Here is a 19,223-nt window from a genome sequence, read left to right as displayed (position 1 = left end):
AAAAGTTTTCTCAAAAGTACTCTAGATCTTCTTTAAAAGCTTTTTTTTTTTTTTTTTTTTTTTTTTTTAGATTTAACATGTATTAGATCTCAATAAGCAATTCCCCAAAACTGACATAGTGGGCCTATCAAGGGAATGATAGAAATTTCTATTGTATTTGGATTTGGGGAGGCCGGGAGAAAGACATGTGTAGAATCTGGTTAGCTCTGAAGGGTGTGTGGATGGCAGGGATCTTCATGGTAAAGGAGAGTTCAGTATAGTCACTCAAGGGTTGTAGATGTAAATGAAAAACAGAGTCCAGAGGGAGATTGCCCCATAGTTCTAAGTTTCTAGGTTAAGTATCAAGAGTTTGAGATTTAAGCAAAAGTACAAGTTCACAGTATATTTGGTCAAACAGAGTCTTCATAGGTCATTGCATCTATGGTGTCCGTGACCATGACCATTCGATTTGCTACTGTTGCTTTGTTTTGCGTTTTGTTGCTTAGAGATTTCTTTTCAAGAACCTCATCTCACGTCAATATTGATAGTACATACTCTTTCATCGATATTTATGTATTCATTTGTCCAAGAGACGGGTAAGCGGCAGGTACCTCTTATTCTTACTTTTCCTTTTCCTTTCCCCTTGTGTATTCTGTAATCCAAGCAGGTCTTAGCAAATAGAAACACATTTCAACTTATTCACCTCCCATCCTCATCTCCATCCCTGTGATACTATTACCAATAAAAGAAGCTATTTATTGATCACTTACCCATGTGGTCAAGAACTACACCACATGCCTTATTTACTTTGTCTCGTTTGATTCTAACAACAAATCTATGAGATATCATTAGATCTATTATGCAGATGGCAAAACTGAGTCATAGAGAAGGTCAGAAACTTAAAGCATAGCTGGTATAAGTGAAAGATCTAGAATTTGAATCTATACCTAACTAACTGTAAAGCCCATGGTCCTCATATTATGCCTCCACCATTTTTTTATTTGTATGTTTAACTTGAAATTATACACACAGGTGTGGGAAACCAGCACAGACCAAAGCAGGTTAAATAACGGTGAAGAGGGACAAGCCAAGAGCTACAGCGGGGGATCGGAGGAGGAGTGGGTAAAGGTAGTCAAAAGGTACAAGGTCTCAGCATAGAAAACAAGAGTGGCGATGGGGGGTACTTGGTAGAAATACAGAAGGCAGGCTGTAGCAGGTGAGGCATCAGCAGAAAGGCCGATCGGGACGAGGACAGGGTTTTACAGGGAAGAGACAAAAGGAACAGTGATTGTGCTCAACTCCTGAGCAGAACAGAGCAAGTGTTTGGAGTGTGAACAGGAATTATGTGGGTCTTCACCGGGGGCTGGCAACCTACAAACCACAAGTTCAGTCAAGTCTTGTGTCTCTTTTCAAAAATAAATGTACTTGGAACACGGCCGCACTCATCCTCGTGTGTCACGTGGAGCTGCCTCGTCCCCACAACAGCAGAGTTGAGTAGTTGCAGCAGACAGCACGCAGCCCACGAAGCCTACTCTTCACTCTCTGGCCGTTACAGAAAATGTTTGCCCTCCCCTGGTCGTGGTTATAAGCTAGGGTCCCAGAGCAAGAAGGGTCTTTAAGTAGCTAAAATTGAGCTAAATAAAAAATTTAAAAGAACTTCACCTGCCTCCCTCCCCCTTTCTGTCTGCTTTTCCAGAAGACGTTAGAATTTGGTCTCCAGCCTGAAGACCCCCTTAATTAAAATGGAACAGAATACACCTTAGAAGTCTAGTATGGCATCAAGTTACTCTGGTAGCGATAATAGAAAAATACTAGTGCTTTCCCCCTCATCATGCAATGTCATATGTTTCTCTCATCTGACATCCAAGTCCTTCACATGCACCTTGGCGATGTTAAAGATACGTACTGTATGTTTTGAAAACCTTGGCTTGCTTCAGGTTAAAGGTTTATTATTTAGAAAAGGCTTCATCTCCTAAAGGTTTAAAAACCATTGCTAATTCCCCTTTCCCTGGGTTTCCGTTAAAATAAATCCCATAATTCCAAACTCCTGGGCTTTCATAAGTAGCAGGTCTGATCATGCATGATTTATAAATTATAGCTCTGGACCATTAAGATAGATTTCTCAGCTTTAGGGCAGCCTACAGTGGTGTTATACATTGTGGTTTTGAATTTCCGAGGAGGACAAGTACGTAGTAGTTAACAACCCAAATAATTCAAATGCCATTTGCCTTTGTGGAAGACTTTTTTTTTTCTTTAGCACAATTTTTTTTTCTTCCACTTTCTTCTCCTCTTAAAGATTTGCCTTGTTAAAATCTTTACTTCTTAGATATAAGTAGTCAGGAGTTCTCAATGCCACCCGTCGCTCTATGGAAACAGCTCTTTTTGTCTAAAGAACGTCTTACCGCTGAAGAGAGGTGAGCGGCTTTTTCTGGTAACAGTGCTAACCCAGAGAAACGGTCTGGACTCTCACCTGTTGCCACGGACTCAGTGTTGATTTAATGGTGAGACTGCGAAGTTTTACAAATGCCAAGGCTTGGGGGTGATCATTCCTTCGGTGAGGGGAGAAGGCTGCATGTGACACGGTCTTCACACACCTGAAGGGGGTTAGGTTCTGTTGTTGGCACTGCTCTCTCGCCAGGTTTTCTTTGGAGTCTCGAAAGCAAATGCTAACATGAAAAGAATCCAAGTCCTTGTCCAATCTGTGAGAATCTGACGGTTCATGGACGAGGAATAAAGCAGTTAATGCTATGTCAGATTAAATACAAGAACATATTTCAACCCATAAAATTTTGGTTGGAGGAGAAATGTGGGAAGGTTGTATGAGTTTGGGCAAAACTACTAAAAATGGGAAGGAGGGATTACTTTCTTCTCTTTTTTTCCCCTCAAGATTTATAAAAGAATGAAACACAAGTTTCCAAACTTATCTGGCTATGCCTCCCTGATGTCATCTTTTTTTGAGCTAGAGTATGTCTATAAGGCCTTCCCACTATGGAGGACTCATAGACCAAGAGTCACTTGGATCAAATAAGTCTCTCAACACATAATAACCTAGTAATAACCTTGACCTACTCTGTATCTGGTTTTAATTCTACTTTAAAGGAGAAGGCATCTTGGGGCACCCGGGTGGCTCAGTCGGTTAGGCATCTGCCTTCAGCTCAGGTCTTGATCTCGTGGTTCGTGGGTTCAAGGCCCACGTCAGGCTCCGTGCTGACAGCTCAGAGCCTGGAGCCTGCTTCGGATTCTGTGTCTCCCTCTCTCTCTGCCCCTCCCTTGCTTGCGTTCTGTCTCTCTCTCTCTCAAAAATAAATAAACATTTTAAAAAAAGGAGAAAGCACCTTTAACGTAGAAATATGTATATTATGTCAAATATTTAGCTTTTTCTCTTTCAAACTAAAACCAGGAGAATCTTTTAAAGAAGCAGGGTGAGGGGAGGGGGAAGTACAAACAAGTAAACCAACCTGTCTGACCTGCTTTCTCCTTTATAAGTATCCAGTAATATGATCATTTTGTAATAAATAACTGAGCTCTTTACCCTTTGGGAAATTCTGGCTCCCTGTTTTTTTGAATTGTGGCTACTTTGTTCAGAATATGTAGGCAGTGCTATTCTGGCCAAAGAAAACCTGATCAAATTTCCTTCCTTCTTACTCGTATTGTTTGTGAAAAGCCTAGCAGTTGTTTTAAATAAGTCCGGCCTCTGGTTAAAGTTTAAATGGTAGTGAGATCCACCCAGAGCGGGGTGTTTTCTGACATTCTCTGCTGCTCCTGGCCTAGGGTGCTAAGAGTATTAGACCCCAGAAGCAGCCAATTTTGTAGTGCCTTTTAATACACAAAATTGTATTAACATCAACATGGATACAGACGGATGCACTGCAATAAACTGTAACCACTTGAGAAAAGCCTTTATGACTCTCCAGTAAATAATGCACATTTTAAAGGATCTAAATATGCATTTACATAATGTGCTATAATTTTTTATCATGTCAACTACACACACACACACACACACACACACACACACACACACTCATAAGAGATGTTTTCCTCTGTCAAAAATTTGGATTCCTACCATTCTTTGTGCATTACATCAGCACCACACCAGATTCATAATGGTTGTCTCTCTGTAGGATCCCTGATCGGAAGATCTCAGTGTACCTTTAATGAATTTTACTGATTGGGCAATTGATTGGTTTAACCCCAGTGACACTTTCTAAAATGATTTGAGACTACTTAGACAAAAACATAGGCAAGCTGAAAGCATCTAATCCAAGAGAAAGGAGAGGAGACAAGAAATAGGAGAGAAGAAAATCCAAATTTAGATGTTGCTGAAGTCCAAGCTTTAGATAATGGAAGAAAAGGGGTCTCATCCAGTAAACGAGTAATACTAGCAGTGTATCTAGCGAAAGAGCATGTATTTAATAATATTTCACAGAACTGTGCGACATCTATAACAACTATTTTCTGTTTTAAGGAATTAAAGCTCAGGATCTTGAATGATTTATACCCAGTTTCACAGTAAACTACTGGATGAACCAAAAAGTCCAAGGCCTGAGAAAGTAAGGGTTGTGAAGGAGAACCCTTTGAAATGCAGACTCAGCAATTGTCTAATTTGAAACTACAGGCTAAATGATTTCCTGGTGCTAATTAAGAATTAATTGGTCCTTATAAGTCAGTCATTGTAGAATTAATTTCATATAGTACCATGTGTTCGTAGGTTTCTGGGCCACAAGGGAAAGGTGAATAAATTGTTTTAGTAAAATACAATAAACTAAGATCTAAATTTAAGTTGCTAACGATATTCTTTCACATATTGAACAATAACAAAAAGGGCTATGATGTTGATTCATATTAAAGGAGGGATTGCAAGATTAGTTGAATGATTCTGTCAAGTTTTACTAACTTTTATCCACCTGATATCTACTCAAATGAATTTTCTCCTTGGGCAGCATTCTCTGTTAGCCGCTAGAGTTTCATAATTGAACAACCATGTATCACTTTCCGTGGAGCACCTGAAGCATTGCCACGTTATCACCAAGGTCTGCTTCCAGGGGGCTCTTCACAGTGAAGTTCCCACCTTGGTGTTTGGCATGCTGCAGAAACCGGGCATTTCATTTTGTTACGCTCAGTACATGCCCGGCCTTGTTTGGGAAATACTACATTCTGTCCCCAACTAGAAGCTGTTTGGTCAGAGGTGATGCTGGGTCACATTTTCCTGCCACCAGCGGAGACAACCATATTATATTAGATGAACAGATCTCCTTTTGGTTCTTTAAGCACAGCTGGCAAAGTAAGAGGTGACCGGAGCCATTTAACTTTTTAGCCTGTGGGTTTAAACTCAGAGATAATAATGAATTGCCAGCTTTATCATTTATTGTATGAAGTCCTAAGTTTTACTAGTTTTTCTATAACCCCACTGGCTGTTTTCCAGGTGGAAAAAAACCCAAAGTTTTAAGTCCATCTGTATGGTTCTTGATTTCTGTACCACTCTTGTATTCAATCGCTTGTTGTACATTCAACTGATATTTATGGGGTGCCACACAGTGTTCTGGAGACATGACAGTGAACAATTAAATTGAAAAAACTATTTACTAAGATGGGAAAGACTGGAAAAAGAGCAAGTATAAAGGGTGGAAGGTCACAGAATTCTAGTTTCAATAGGCTATGTTCAAGATGCCCTCAATGGCATGATTGAAGATGAAACTGTTGGCACACCGCTGTATCCCATGCCCATAGGAGCAGCCCCATCAATGTGTATCAGATGGATTAAAGGCTGCATGAATGAAAGGTCCCATCAGCAAGTTCAAGACATGGAGTAGACTATTGCTTCTACTCCAAACTTCCATTTTCACTCTTTACAAACTACAGATGCTATTCCGAACCCCAAAGTCCTTAGCCATTTCAATTATTAGAAAGCACCCCAATACTAAAGATATCCCAGTAAAGAACAAAGAACCCGTGGCCAGTGATCAATGGCGATGTATTATTTTTACATCCTCAGCCATGCTTATGGGGTAAGTGGTAGAAGGCCTGACTTGCTTCATTTGTTTGACAGTTTTAGGAGTCGCTCTAGCTACTAGGAAGGCCTTATTCTCCAAAATTTGGGGTATCCCTTTGTTTGGTCTTTGCAGGGACTCCCAGAGTTTGAAGACTTAAATTGCAAAGAGTAAGGCAAGATAAACACTCTGACCTGCTTTTATTTGGGAGCTGTCTCTCTGGCCCTCCCTGGGGAAAGCGGCCACCTTCGTGTTGCTTGTCTTGATATCCCTGAGCTTCCCTGTGTGCTGCTCTTACTCCCTAGCAGATTTTATCAATCACCCTTCGAATTCAAGGGCAGAAGTTCTCTCAGGAACATTATCAAGCGGCTCACATAAGTTTTTTAATCTAATGTAATCTTCTTGTACAAATAAAACTTAGCAGGGCTCAAGTAAAAAGGAGTAATAGTTGTGTGAGTTCTTGTATCAATTTTTAGGGGCAGAGGGCCCACAGATTAGCAGGGGTCACTGCCCACTCAGCCTGTGTGTTTCCCTGTCTAACATTTATGCATTTCTGAATGTGGCTTTGAGTTGGCCAAAAAAAAAAAAAAAAAAAGAAAAGAAAAAAAGGCTACGTGAACCTTCCATGTAAAGTGAGGCACCCAAATTACATGGGTTCATTAAGTGATCATTTACTACATACTTCAAAAAAATTTCATCCTGTATTAGTCCCTAGAAATTTCCTTGAAAGGGGTATAAGAGCTTTAACAATGAATTATTGTCTGTGGGTTAGCTCGGCATGAAAGAGGATCCATATGTGCAAACTAGAATTTGTCACATGTAATGTCAGTTAAATCAGGTCTAATCTACCAAATACATTTTTTATTGCTTGCTTCATTAAAAAGGCTCTTGAGGTAATGAATAATCTTCAGCTTCACCCAGGATTATTAATGCCTTTATAACTCATGTCCACTGAAAATGGAAAGACAGCCTGAAACTCTACCCTAATCTAACCTCCATGTTTGTCTTAGAGCCTTGAGGAAGAAAATCTATCAGACGTACCCAGTGTGCAGTTCAGCCACAGGAGCAGCGGTATGAGTTGGGTCAGGAAAGAAAGAAAACAGGAAGCTGGACCGAGCTTAGGAGCTGTGGCAAAGCGGGTCTTTCTCCTCATGACTCGGACGCTTTCTTTTCCTACAGCAAGCCCGCATGCAACACCCTCGACTCTTCATTTTCCGACGTCGCCCATCATCCAGCAGCCGGGACCTTACTTCTCGCACCCAGCCATCCGCTATCACCCTCAGGAGACGCTGAAAGAGTTTGTCCAACTTGTCTGCCCTGATGCTGGTCAGCAGGCTGGACAGGTGGGGTTCCTCAATGTAAGGAGACCTCTTTTTTTTTTCCAATTTCTTTAGAAATATTAACCGAATGTAAAAATAACAAGGGAAGACCTTATGACCATGTGACATTGTGCTCTAATGTTGTGCTGACGGACTGCAGGCAAATGTCATATTTATTCTAGATTGTGGGAAAGTTAACTTGCTCTAAGAGTGATTGGCCAGGGTTTAAAAAGTGTTTGTGTTAAGTTCGCAACTGTCAAGTTTATGGATATAAATCATCTCAAGGGTGAACTGTATAACCTTCTAAGGTCTGTGGGCTGATAATTCCACCTCGCGCACACTAACCCTCAAGCTCACGCAGTTAACAAAATAAAAGACCAACTAATTTTAAATAATGATTTGGGGTGGAGGGATGAGGGGGCACAGATGTTTCAGATCAGCTAAGTTGGTATTTTTTAAAAATACAGTCTCCTAACACTTTAGATCAAGTTGACCAGTACTTGAACTCAAGATGCTCGAAGTACAGTTTATTATGGTTTGTTATTTCTGCAAGTAGTTATCTTTCCCACTTCTCTTCATATAAAGCTAAACAGTATTCAGCAGCTTCAAACGAATATTTTCTTTTTTTCTCCAAGAAACCGAATAATCACGACCTGAAATAATACTCCAAATGTAAAAGTGATTTTTTAAAAATCGTGAATTTTTATTTCGAAAGGGAACCAAATGTTTACCATTGGATAGCTGCATCCCAAGTTCAGTAATAATAATAATAAATAGTAAATAATGACCAGCATAAAGCCACATGTGATTTTCCTTTTCTCCTAATAACTACACACAAAGCCTCAGATGAGCCATAATTATTGTTGCCTAATTTAGAATATTGTATCACATGGCCCTGTCACTGATTTTCCTCCCGTGCAGAAATACCTGATTCTGCATATCTGAGACAGAACAGGCAGCTCTGACTAATGTCTGGTGATGTGTTAGCAGATACATTTCTGTCTAGACAACAAATCAATAGGGGCCTTTTTTCTTTTTGCTTGTGTATTCATTTGCTTGGCTTCTTCTAAAGCATTCACTTATGGACTTCTAGCCCACTCAGAAATAACAGCCGGGCAAGTTTGCTGGCAAGAAGGTGCAGCATCCTGATTGTCAGACAAGATCGTCTTTGAGGAACAATACCAAATATATAAGAGAGCGGTGGATGAGGGGCAGACGGAGGCTGCCTCTGCAGAATTATTGAGCTTACGCTTAACGGCCTGGGACAGCTGGGTCTCCCGCAACTGAATATTGATTTGGGACTAGAGCCTAAATACCCGCTGTTATTATTGGTTGCACAGCACCCTGAAGTCTGGAGTCAGAAAGGCCACCTGGGAGACCATGAAAAGTCTGAAGTGACCACCAGCATCAAGAATCTGACTTTTTACATTTCTAACCTTTTAAAAATAGTCATGACCTTATCCTGTACAACCGTCATACTCCCAGTTTTGTGTCCTGACCAAAATTTCGCAGAGTTTAAGGCAAGTCTCTTTATGGGACTATTTTGAAAAACTTGAAAATACAACGGATCTTAATGCTTTCTTCAGAGGGGAACTTTCTTTTGTTGAAGAGCTGTTATTTGGTTGTTCTAACATCAGGCAGCCAAATAAATATGACTCTTATGGCATATGCTTATATAATTTAAATCAAAATTAGAAGTGATATTTTTCCCTAGCAGAATTTTGACAGCTCAATTCTAAAGTTTCTGTGCCTGATGTTATACAATATGTGAAAGAAAATTTTCATATTCACTTAACATATTTATTAAATGTTATATAATATCAACTTTGAAGAGTGAAAATAAAATATTATTTTTAATTGCAAATGCATATTTGGGAAACTTCATTATATCTGTATAAATAGACATGATGGAATAATGCCACAACCTACAAAACACTTACATATAACATAAATAATATTCGCGGGAATGATGATGAAGGTAGCAGTTCATACAGAAGTGAAACATTCCAAGCACAAGTTGGCAGGTCATTTTATGGAAGCAGGATGCAAAGAAGGCCAAAGCGATTCAAGAGAAAAGTTGAGGCTACGTTGAGCATGTGTGCCTAAGACTATATTTGTGTAGAATGCCTTAAGCACAACCCAACAGTTTTTTAATCCATATGCTCTTATGCAAGACTTCAAGCAGCTAGAATACTCTGTAATTTTACATAAAAAGGTGGACTAATGCATGTTTCATTTCCAGAAGCTGCTAATGGTCGGTATCTGTTTCTTCTTTTCCTTCTGCGTGTTTTGTTTTGTTCCCACCCTCACAGCCCAACGGGAGTAGCCAAGGCAAAGTGCACAACCCATTCCTTCCCACCCCAATGTTGCCACCGCCGCCGCCACCACCGATGGCCAGGCCTGTGCCTCTGCCCGTGCCAGACACAAAGCCTCCGACCACATCAACAGAAGGAGGTGCAGCCTCCCCGACCTCACCCAGTAAGTACGGCTGAGACGAGGCGCCGGTCATGCATAAAGCTCCGTGTACTGCAATCCTCATTTAAAGTTCTGTCCCAACTGTGCAGGCTCGAGTGATAGGCACACATCCCCAGTGATGGCTGTAGTGTGAGTTTGCAGAGCGGGGGCCGGATCGCAGCGAACACCGCTCTTGGGTACTGTCAGCTGCACCGGATGTGGAAGTGACTGGGTGGGTGGCTAAGGTGGTGTAACTATAGGCCCAAGACTGAAACCCAGATATGACTGTTCAATTTTGTATATTATTTGAGTAGCTTTGAATGCTCTCCTCATGATCCTCCAACAGCATCTCCTTACATACCTTCTTATTAGCAAAAAGTTCCTTTTGCTTTTGGATAGGCCTGCCTTCCAGTAACTTACAGTCCAGGAGCAATGCGTTTGATGAGCTGTGTACCTCATACATCACAAAGGGAAAAAAAGGTTTAAATCAAAGTGACAGTTCAAAGGTGTGTGCCTTGACCCTCACCAAGAGGAAGAGCCTGGCAGAGATCAGAGCTGGTAACTGTGATGCGTGGTCAGGTGTGGCAAGGGGAGGTGATAGAAAGTATAATTGGATGGAAAATGGAAAGAAACTCTTGGCTCTTCTCTGAATAGCATGGGAACATGTGATCAGACGATAAAAACCTTTTTAGATGATAGGAATGATTAGTTGCTGAATTAGAGGGAAAGTGCCTGATATTTTAAAGATGACAAGGGCATAAAAATAGCTCAAACACACAAATTTGGCTTGTATTCATACCTGGAACGATGTCAAAAAAGAGTGATGGCCAGAGACAGAGTTCTGAGGTGATGGGTGGACAGCCAAACCTTGACAGATGGCAGGATGAGCACCTCCCTAAACCTTTACTCAGGGATCGAAGTGTGGGAAAGGATAGGACTATCCTAAGGAGAGCAGGTCTTCAAAGGTGAGACTGGAGACAAGGAGTCCATTGAGGGAAACATTAGGATAGACCAGGAAAGAAATGTTAAGATCAAGAACTTGAGCAGCAGTTACAGAAGTTGAATGGACGGGATCAGAAGGAGGGATATTTTGTGACCTAAGCTTTGGGACTGGACAGTCATTTCAGTGAGTATAACAAAGGATGACTCTGGGCCTCTTAGGTTCCTTACTTTCAGTTTGAGGGACATAATGGTGTCACATGCAGGTGGGAAAGGGCCAGAGAGGAAAAATAGGCCCCTGTTGACACTGTGTTCATTGGATTTAATTCTGGGAACACTGATTCCAAAATGTCTGGAGTCCCTCATGGATGGACGTAGCTCTGAGGGTGGACGTTGGGTTATCTAGTATTTATGCATTCTGATAACACATGTAGATGCACATGGCATTTTATATGGATTGCGGTATTATAGCAAAAAGATTGTTGTCCCAGGGACAATTTTGTGGGGACTTACTTCTCTTGATAAGAGGTGATTCAACACTTGTCAACAAAGGAGAAAACCCAGAGTGTCCAATGACATAGGAAACAAACAAAGCCTGGTCCACAGATCTTGGAAGCTCAGCTTGGAAAATAAGCTTCTGAGAAGCAGAGACTCATGGGTGTGTCCTGTTTGTTGTGTATTAATGTAATGTCTTCAAACAAGTTAGAGAACTCACATCCTCAAACTCTATTTAAACCTAGTCACTGGGTATACCGGCCTACAGATTGGTAGTCACATAATTACTGTGCCCTGTAATGCCTCCATGTGCCACTTCTCTGTTTGTCCTCTCCCTGTCTGTACAGGACAATGACACAGTTCTTTAAAAGCCTACTAGTACCTTTTCCATTTAAACACATCCGCCCCTCCACTATTAATGTCTCCTGCATTCACAGTGCATTTTCCAGTAATGGGGATGGGGCCCTGTGGAAGAATCAGAATACCACGTGCAGTTAACTGAAGTCTGAAAGATAAGGTCTCAAATCCCCACCTTTTAAATTATTAGCTATGTGTCTCTTCAAACCTGTTTCCTCGTCTGTAGAATGTGGGTGATGATACCTACTCTGCAGGGTTGTGGGAAACCAGCCACAAGAGGCGCCACCACCAAATAAATTGAAGCGTTGTATTATCTGCCAAAACTCTTACCTAGTACAGTTTCCAGGCTCAGGTAAGGATGGAGTATGTCTGTTGGGTCCATACTTCTGGATTCCTTGCCATGGCTTGAATCAGATGCCTTGTATAAGAAGGTATCTGCCATCTCATGCGCAGCCTCAAGCATTCCTTCAACATTAGGTGAAGAAGCGTCAAGGAGGTCCTGGCAGATCTAATTCATATGGTTGCATGTCCGTTAGAACAGGGTTTAAAGATTTGGGGGGAAAGGAGGATATCAGGAGAGAGAGGCCCAAAAGTTTGATATAGTTAATTTAATACTTTTGAACCATATGATCCTAGGAATGTAGACAAAACAAAATGTCCTACTGGTGACATAGAAAGGCTTTTATCATCATGAAGTGTAGCCCTTGCTTCTGGGCTTTTCTGGGGTTTGCTGAATTCACAAAACTGTGTTGTTTCACAGCAATAGCTCACCTTACCCTCTTCTCCTTTATTTATAAGACATTTGATAGGCTGGGGGACCTGTAATTTATAGCCTTTCAAATTAAAAATCTCAAAGCCCACTGGTCCATATTGGGAAGACATTTAAGGAACACCCCCCCCCCACCATACCCACACACACACACACACACACACACACACACACACACACACTCGTCTTTTATGCCTTGATTTCTGAACCAACTGATAAATAAAATACAAGAAAAAAATCATAAGGAAGACCAGACTATCGCTTCTACTATCAGATGATTTCTATTACGTGCAGCCAGATGACTGCATGTTTCCTACCAGCACCTGTCTTCCTCAGAGAAAGGAGCACGACAAGTCCCCTCTGGTTTCTACTTCCAGACTCTACAGTCTAAAGAATAGGAAGTGACCAGAAAGAAAGAGGCCACAGAGATATAGAAGAGAATAAATATCTGAGTAAAATCGCCTCTCCCTCTCTCAACATTGACCTTGATGACTACCTTCTTTCATTCACTTCTTCAGCCTTCGTATAGTGAGCACCTGTCATGTGGCAAGGACTGTGTTAGCTGCTTGGGATGCAGAGAGGGTTATCCCCTACTCTACAGAAATATACAATCGTGTGGAAGGAGACAGCTGGTAACAGGGTAGGTCACAGGAGACAACGCTGGGACAGAGGCTTGGCTTCTACAAGAGCACTTGGGAGGGAGTTTGGTCTAGGCACAGGGTCTTAGCTAAAGATGATTTTGGGGAGGGTGACTTCTATTTAGTAGAGATGATAGTCTGGTGTTTTAAATTTAAGGAGGAAGGTAGCACTTTTCTTCAGAAGCCAGCCTGGTAGGGGGAGGGGATGTCTAAAATTACATTACCACTGAATAAAAATTTAGGGCAAAGAATATAGTTTCGTAAATTATGTACTTTCTTAGAAATTAAAACCACGGGGTGGTTGGATCCTGTTTATCTTTGCCAGTTTATTAGAGCTCAGCTTTAGCAAGAAGAAACATCATGACAGGGTATTAAGTACAGATGTTCAACATCCCAATAGTATGCCCGAAGTTGAGGCTTTTTTCCAAAACACTAATTGTATAACCTAGGACAGCCTTTTCTATCTGGCATTTGAGATGAGTTGCAGTACGATAAGATTTCCAAAATAAAAGTAGGAAATCATGCCAATGGTCTCCTGTATTACCAACTTTTCTGGGCCTCAAACTCCCTTATCTGTTAATGGGAATATCACTGGCTGCTCTACCCACTCTCTTAGGCAGATTGACAGGACAAACTGGGGTGACAGATGTGCTCTAGTGCAGACAGTTTAGAGTCCAAGGCATAATTTTTAATATGATCTTATAATGAAATACAAATGGATGCCAGCCTAAAGCAGAGTATGTATTTTTAACCTAATCAGTTGCCTCTGGCACCAAATATTCAACTTTGCAGCTGTGGCCAGAAAAACATGGGTAAGGCGGATTTGGGAAAAAATTTGCCTATAAAATAAATACATTTTAGTGGGGAAAATCCTTACCAGTGCCCTAAAAACAAAACAAAATAAAACAACAAAACCAGGAACAGGGGGGTAGAGTTCATAGTTCTCTCTCTCCAACAGAATATTTCTATTGTTGACTTATTTGGAGAAAGATTGATATACTACTCTGTCAGGGCTTTTCCGGATACTGTAACACATAGGGGTAACCTGTAAGAGTAATTCACAGTGGATGTGTTTTGTTCCGGCTAACGACCTTTGTGGGTTTAGATACCTACTGAGAGAATATTGCTTCTTTCATTCATTCAATAAATAGTAATTGACCACCAACTATTTACCAAGTAGTGTTCTAGGTGCTAGGATTGAGCAGGAAATGAAAGAGAGCTTAAAAATTCCTTGATCTTGTGGAGCTCATATTACAGAAGGGAAGAAAGTCAACAAAAATAAGTGAGCATAAGAGGTAGGGTGACATAAGTTGGTTGTACGTCAGCATACGTAGGTGTCGGGAGTGCTGGAGATGGGGGAGGACCGTCAGCAGGGTGGGTAGAGAAGGCCTGTCTGAGAAGGGGACATTGGAGCAAAGAGCTGACAGAAGTGAGAAGGTGAGCTGTGAGACCGTAGGAGCAAGAGCTTTTCAGGCAGAAATAATGGCCAGTACACCTGGCCAGGGTGGTGAGAACAGAATGAGGAAGCAAAAGTAGGAAAAGGCAAGGTCAAAGGCAAAGTGGATGAGTCTGGGAGCTGGGAGTGAGGTAAATAACATAGGCTCTTGTAGACCATTGGAAAGACCTGGGCATTCACTCTGAGCAAGACATCGAGTGGAGAAGTGATAACTACTTAGTTTTTAACAGAAACACATAGAAGGTTCTATTGAAAATAGATTTCAGGGGGCAAGAATTAAAGCAGTAAGACCAGTTAAGAGGCTGGGTTTTTTTTTTTTTTTTAATCAATAAACATAATGAGTGTCTTCAACATGCCGGCTGCTATTTTAGACAAAAGGGGTGCAAAAGTGAACAAAACAGTCTCCTTCCCTCTGGACAAACAATTATCAAAGTATAGTAAATTAGTAAGTTTGGGACTATAAAGTCTAATGGAGAAAACTAAAACACGGAGGGGAGGTGGCTCGCTGTGGCAGAATCCAGGAACCAACATGGGGCAGGAGGCGTGGTGAGAATTATTTGAAAGGTAGAGCTGATCGGATTTGCTGGTACATTAGATATGGTTGGGGGGGGCGGGGCAGAAATGAGAGAAATCAACAATGACTCTTAGCTTTTTGACCTGGGCAACTGGAAGGATGGAGTTACCATGAACTGAGAGGGGAAAATTGAAGGAAGAGCCATTCTGGCTGAAGGGTGGGAACCAGAGTTGGTTTGACCAAATTGTGTTTGATGTGTCTATTAGGTACCTTACCAATTAGTACTGATTATAATAGCATCCTACCTATGAAAGCTCTTTGCAGTTTACTGAGTTTTTTCACATGCATTATCCATTAACTGGGAAGGGACTCCTTTTCAAACATGTAATACATTGATTGAATGGATATTCCTCAGTCTTGAGGACAACAGTTGAAGAATAGGAGACTATCTCATTATGTTTGAGTCTCTTTGTGGTATGATGATTCAAAATGCACTATTCTTTTCCTTAATTGTATGGTAACATCCAATTTTTATATAATAGGTTAGTACCAAGATCATACTATAAAGATGGATTTTTCCAGAAAAGAAATTGCAGATTGGCATCATAGTCTAGAATTATAACAGAAAGAAAAAATGGTTTTGGATTATGATGGAAGATAAAACATGAATATTATTTTTTTAATTAATTAGAAACACAAAAACTCAATTTAAGAATGCATAAAAGGGGCGGCTGGATGGCTCAGTTGGTTAAGTATCCAACTTCAGCTCAGGTCATGATCTCACAGTTTGTAGGTTTGAGCCCTGCCTCAGGCTCTGTGCGGACAGCTCAGCCTGGAGCCTGCTTTGGATTCTGTGTCTCCCTCTCTCTCTGCCCCTCCCCCACTCACACTCTGTCTCTCTATAGTAAATAAACATTAAAAAACATTTTTTAATTTAAATAAAGAATATATAAAACACTCATAAACATTTTTCTCCATGCCTTCCTAGCCATGAACTCTTGATTTTTTTAAACTCGAATTCTATTGAAGAAGCATGCAATAACAAGTTTCCTTTATTATTTATTTTTATAGCTACAATAAATCTTACATACATTCACTATGTGAGTGAGTATGAACCTGTTAACCAAGAATATAACAATAATCTATGAGAGGAATGGAAATTTTGCAGTATGATAATTAACATATGTTCACTGATTTTTGGTCAGGAAAACTCTTTACACAAATATGCTCTCTTGTTCTGTCTTCCTAAGAGTCCTGGCTGGTCAGGATTTTATAGAAAAGGAAGCTGAGATTAGAAAATGCAGATTAATAGGGCCCCCAGGCAGCTTGGTCAGCCAACCGTCCAACCCTTGGTTTCAGCTCAGGTCACAATCTCTCAATTTCATGATGTTGAGTCCCCCACCATGGGCTCTGTGCTGGCAGCATGGAGCATGCTTGGGATTCTCCATCTCTCTCTCTGCCTCTCCCCCACTGGCGCTGCCTTGGTCTCTCTCAAAATAAATAAATAAATGTTAAAGAAAAGAAAAGAAAGTGCAGATTACTTTCCCAAGATTATACTTACGTAGTAGCCTGAACGGGACTCAAATGCAGGCCTTCCCATTTTTTTCTACTATCTCATACATACCTCCTACAAATTACAGAGCAATGTGGAAAGATTTCTGGTTGCTAGGAAGCCACAACTGCCTGCTTATCTGAAATTAGTAACAGCACAACAAAGTATTGAGCTTTTACTCGTGTGCCAGGCACTTTAAAAGTATTTTTATATGTATTATCTTGTTTTAATTTTTACAATAATCCTCTGAGGTAAATACTTTTGTTACCCTAATAAGGGTTTCTCAGCCAGGCATAGGGGCCTCGTGATTCACACCCAGCCACCTTGACGCTGTAGTTCATACGCTTGGCCATAGCATCCTATGGGATATCTTTGCGTTAGCCCAAAGCTTCTGTGGTTTTTGCGGTGAAAACCCTATGCAAAAAATATAGAAGAAGATGTTAGTTGGTCATTTATACTTCAGTATGAATTGGTCTCTGTTTCTGAGAGTCACTCTTGTTATCAGGGAAAGGAAGAGAGCAGAAGCTTTGGAAGGAGATCAAACAAAAACAGCAAAAAGGCGAAAAATAGATGTTGATCAAGGCAAATTTCCTTTATTCTCCACGACTCCTAAGAACGTGGACTGTTGATGAGTGCTTTGAAGAATTGTTTTCTGAGTTACCACCCAAGTAATGACCCCTCTCTTTTTCACCGACACTTTTCCTTAAAATGGATAACACACTGTTGTAATCAATAATTGGATTCAGAACAAGCCAGTGAATGATATGTCATATTTTCACAATTTTTAGGTGACGTAAGGACTGTTTTTCCTCTTTCAGAGAAGAACCAATGGATAATTACAAAAGAAGATGGGAAAAAAATAAGTTAGTGGCTTTCTTTCACAAAACACATTACTGATGCCTGAACTATTCCATTATTCTTTTCCCTTAAATTTTTAAAGTTATATTCAATAAAATTCATTCTTTGTTGTAAACTTCTACGCATTTTTATAATGTCAGGTTCTTACAACCAATTCTACAGAGAGGATAGAGAACAATTCCAAAACTTCCTTCTCATCTTTACCTACTTTTAAGTTAATGTCTGAGGTTACTTAGTGCCAGAGAACTTGATTGCGACCCATTTCTATCATTTTTTGTTTGGTTTTGTTTTTCCACATTGTTTTTAATTTCTCTACCAGCTCTGCTGCTATCTCGATTACATTTCAATTTTTATATGCTTCTGAATTAGAGAGAGACCTATAGACATGCAATATTTTAATATTTGACAATAGTGGCATTTCGTTTTAGAGGAGGGGAAGGGATTATTCAGTAAAGCCTATTGGAACAACTGAGTAACTGTCCAGAAAAAAAAATAAAACTCCTTACACCAAAATAAAATAAGTTCCAGCTGGAGGAACAAAACAAACATACAAAGGTTAAGACTTAGGTACCATATGAAAATAGAGGACAATTTTAAAATTAATATTGGAGGTAGGAAAGCCTTTCTAAATAACACACACAAATAAAACCCAGAATCCATGAAAGGAAAGACTGATAAATTCTACTCTAAGTGCATCAAAAATGTATGCATGGAAAGTAATACCATAAACAAAAAGACAAAAATGAAAATGGGAAAAATATTTGCCACATGTGTGACAGAGGGTGAAATTATATAAACATCAATAACCCAATAGAAAGACAAAAAAGGGTATAAACCTAGAGAAATGGAAAACATTTGAAAGATGGCCCATTCATGTAGTAAAAGAACAATACAAATTAAGACTTGGGTAGTATTTTTACCTGTCAGATCAACAAAGATCAAAAAGTATCTTCCACAGTCTTGGCAAGTGTGTGAGACAGGCCCTCTTTTGCACTATTGGAGGACTGTAAATTGGTTCAACCTCTTCAGTTGACAGTTTAATTTTTCATGTATATAAAAATATATACGAATCACATATATCTTTACATATGTAAATGTTAAGTGTCAGTGATAAATATAGTTGGACCTGAACACAGATGTACATCAAGTATTCATTGCAATGTTGATTATAATAAAAGATTAGTAATGACCTAAATATCTACAAATATTATATACCTTAGGAGCCCTTTAAACACAAAGAGACAAGTCTATATGAATTCACAGAATAATCTTAGAGTTCTGTTAAATCAGCAAAGGAGAATGCTGAGAAGTGTGTAGAGAATACTACCATAGACAGAGGAGATGTATATACACATTTTCTCATGTGTTGAAAGGCAGAAACGGGTTTGTCATAGGATAACTCATTGGTACCTTATCCAATGAGCATGATATTACTGAGTTTTAAACCCCCTTTTAGAGCAAATATGATTGATTGACAAATGTAATGACAAATGTAACAACACCTACATTTAACAAATATGATCAAAAATATTTGTCTAATGATCCAGAAATTCTTCTTTCGACCTTAATCACTACAGTGACTAAAACTCACTCAGCGGGGGAGGGGTATCCCATAAATATCTTGGCAACTTTTATATATCTAGATTTTAGCTATATTAACCTGAACTTTGGATATGATAGCAAAAAGTGTGTGATCTTTCTGGTGAAGAGAAATATTCTTTTTCCTTCACATGTAGCATGGAGTTAAGTGTAAGGTTGGCATTTACATTCTCCATAGCCATTATTTGGTCCCTATTTCTGCTCTAGGAACCCATTGAATACAAATGGGCACACACTATCTTAAATCATAACTTCTCATAAATGCTTTTTGCAAAGTGGTCTAATTTTGCCATGTTTAAATATG

The 19,223-nt window shown here is 39.9% G+C and overlaps 1 protein-coding gene across 1 annotated transcript in view; it reads left to right on the top strand.

The window, feature by feature from the left end:
* NFIA (nuclear factor I A) overlaps positions 1–19,223 on the top strand; it is a 362,772-nt gene that overhangs the window by 301,073 nt on the left and 42,476 nt on the right. Inside the window, exons 9-10 of the mRNA XM_029946438.1 lie at positions 7,149–7,327; positions 9,601–9,766. Of these exons, the coding sequence (XP_029802298.1) occupies positions 7,149–7,327; positions 9,601–9,766 (345 nt within the window). The remainder of the gene's footprint in view (positions 1–7,148; positions 7,328–9,600; positions 9,767–19,223) is intronic.

The sequence above is a fragment of the Suricata suricatta genome, chromosome 8 (genome assembly GCF_006229205.1).
Source record: "Suricata suricatta isolate VVHF042 chromosome 8, meerkat_22Aug2017_6uvM2_HiC, whole genome shotgun sequence".
Lineage (NCBI taxonomy): Eukaryota > Metazoa > Chordata > Mammalia > Carnivora > Herpestidae > Suricata > Suricata suricatta.
Note: the sequence above shows the minus strand (reverse complement) of the source record. Positions and strands in the feature narration are given on the sequence as shown.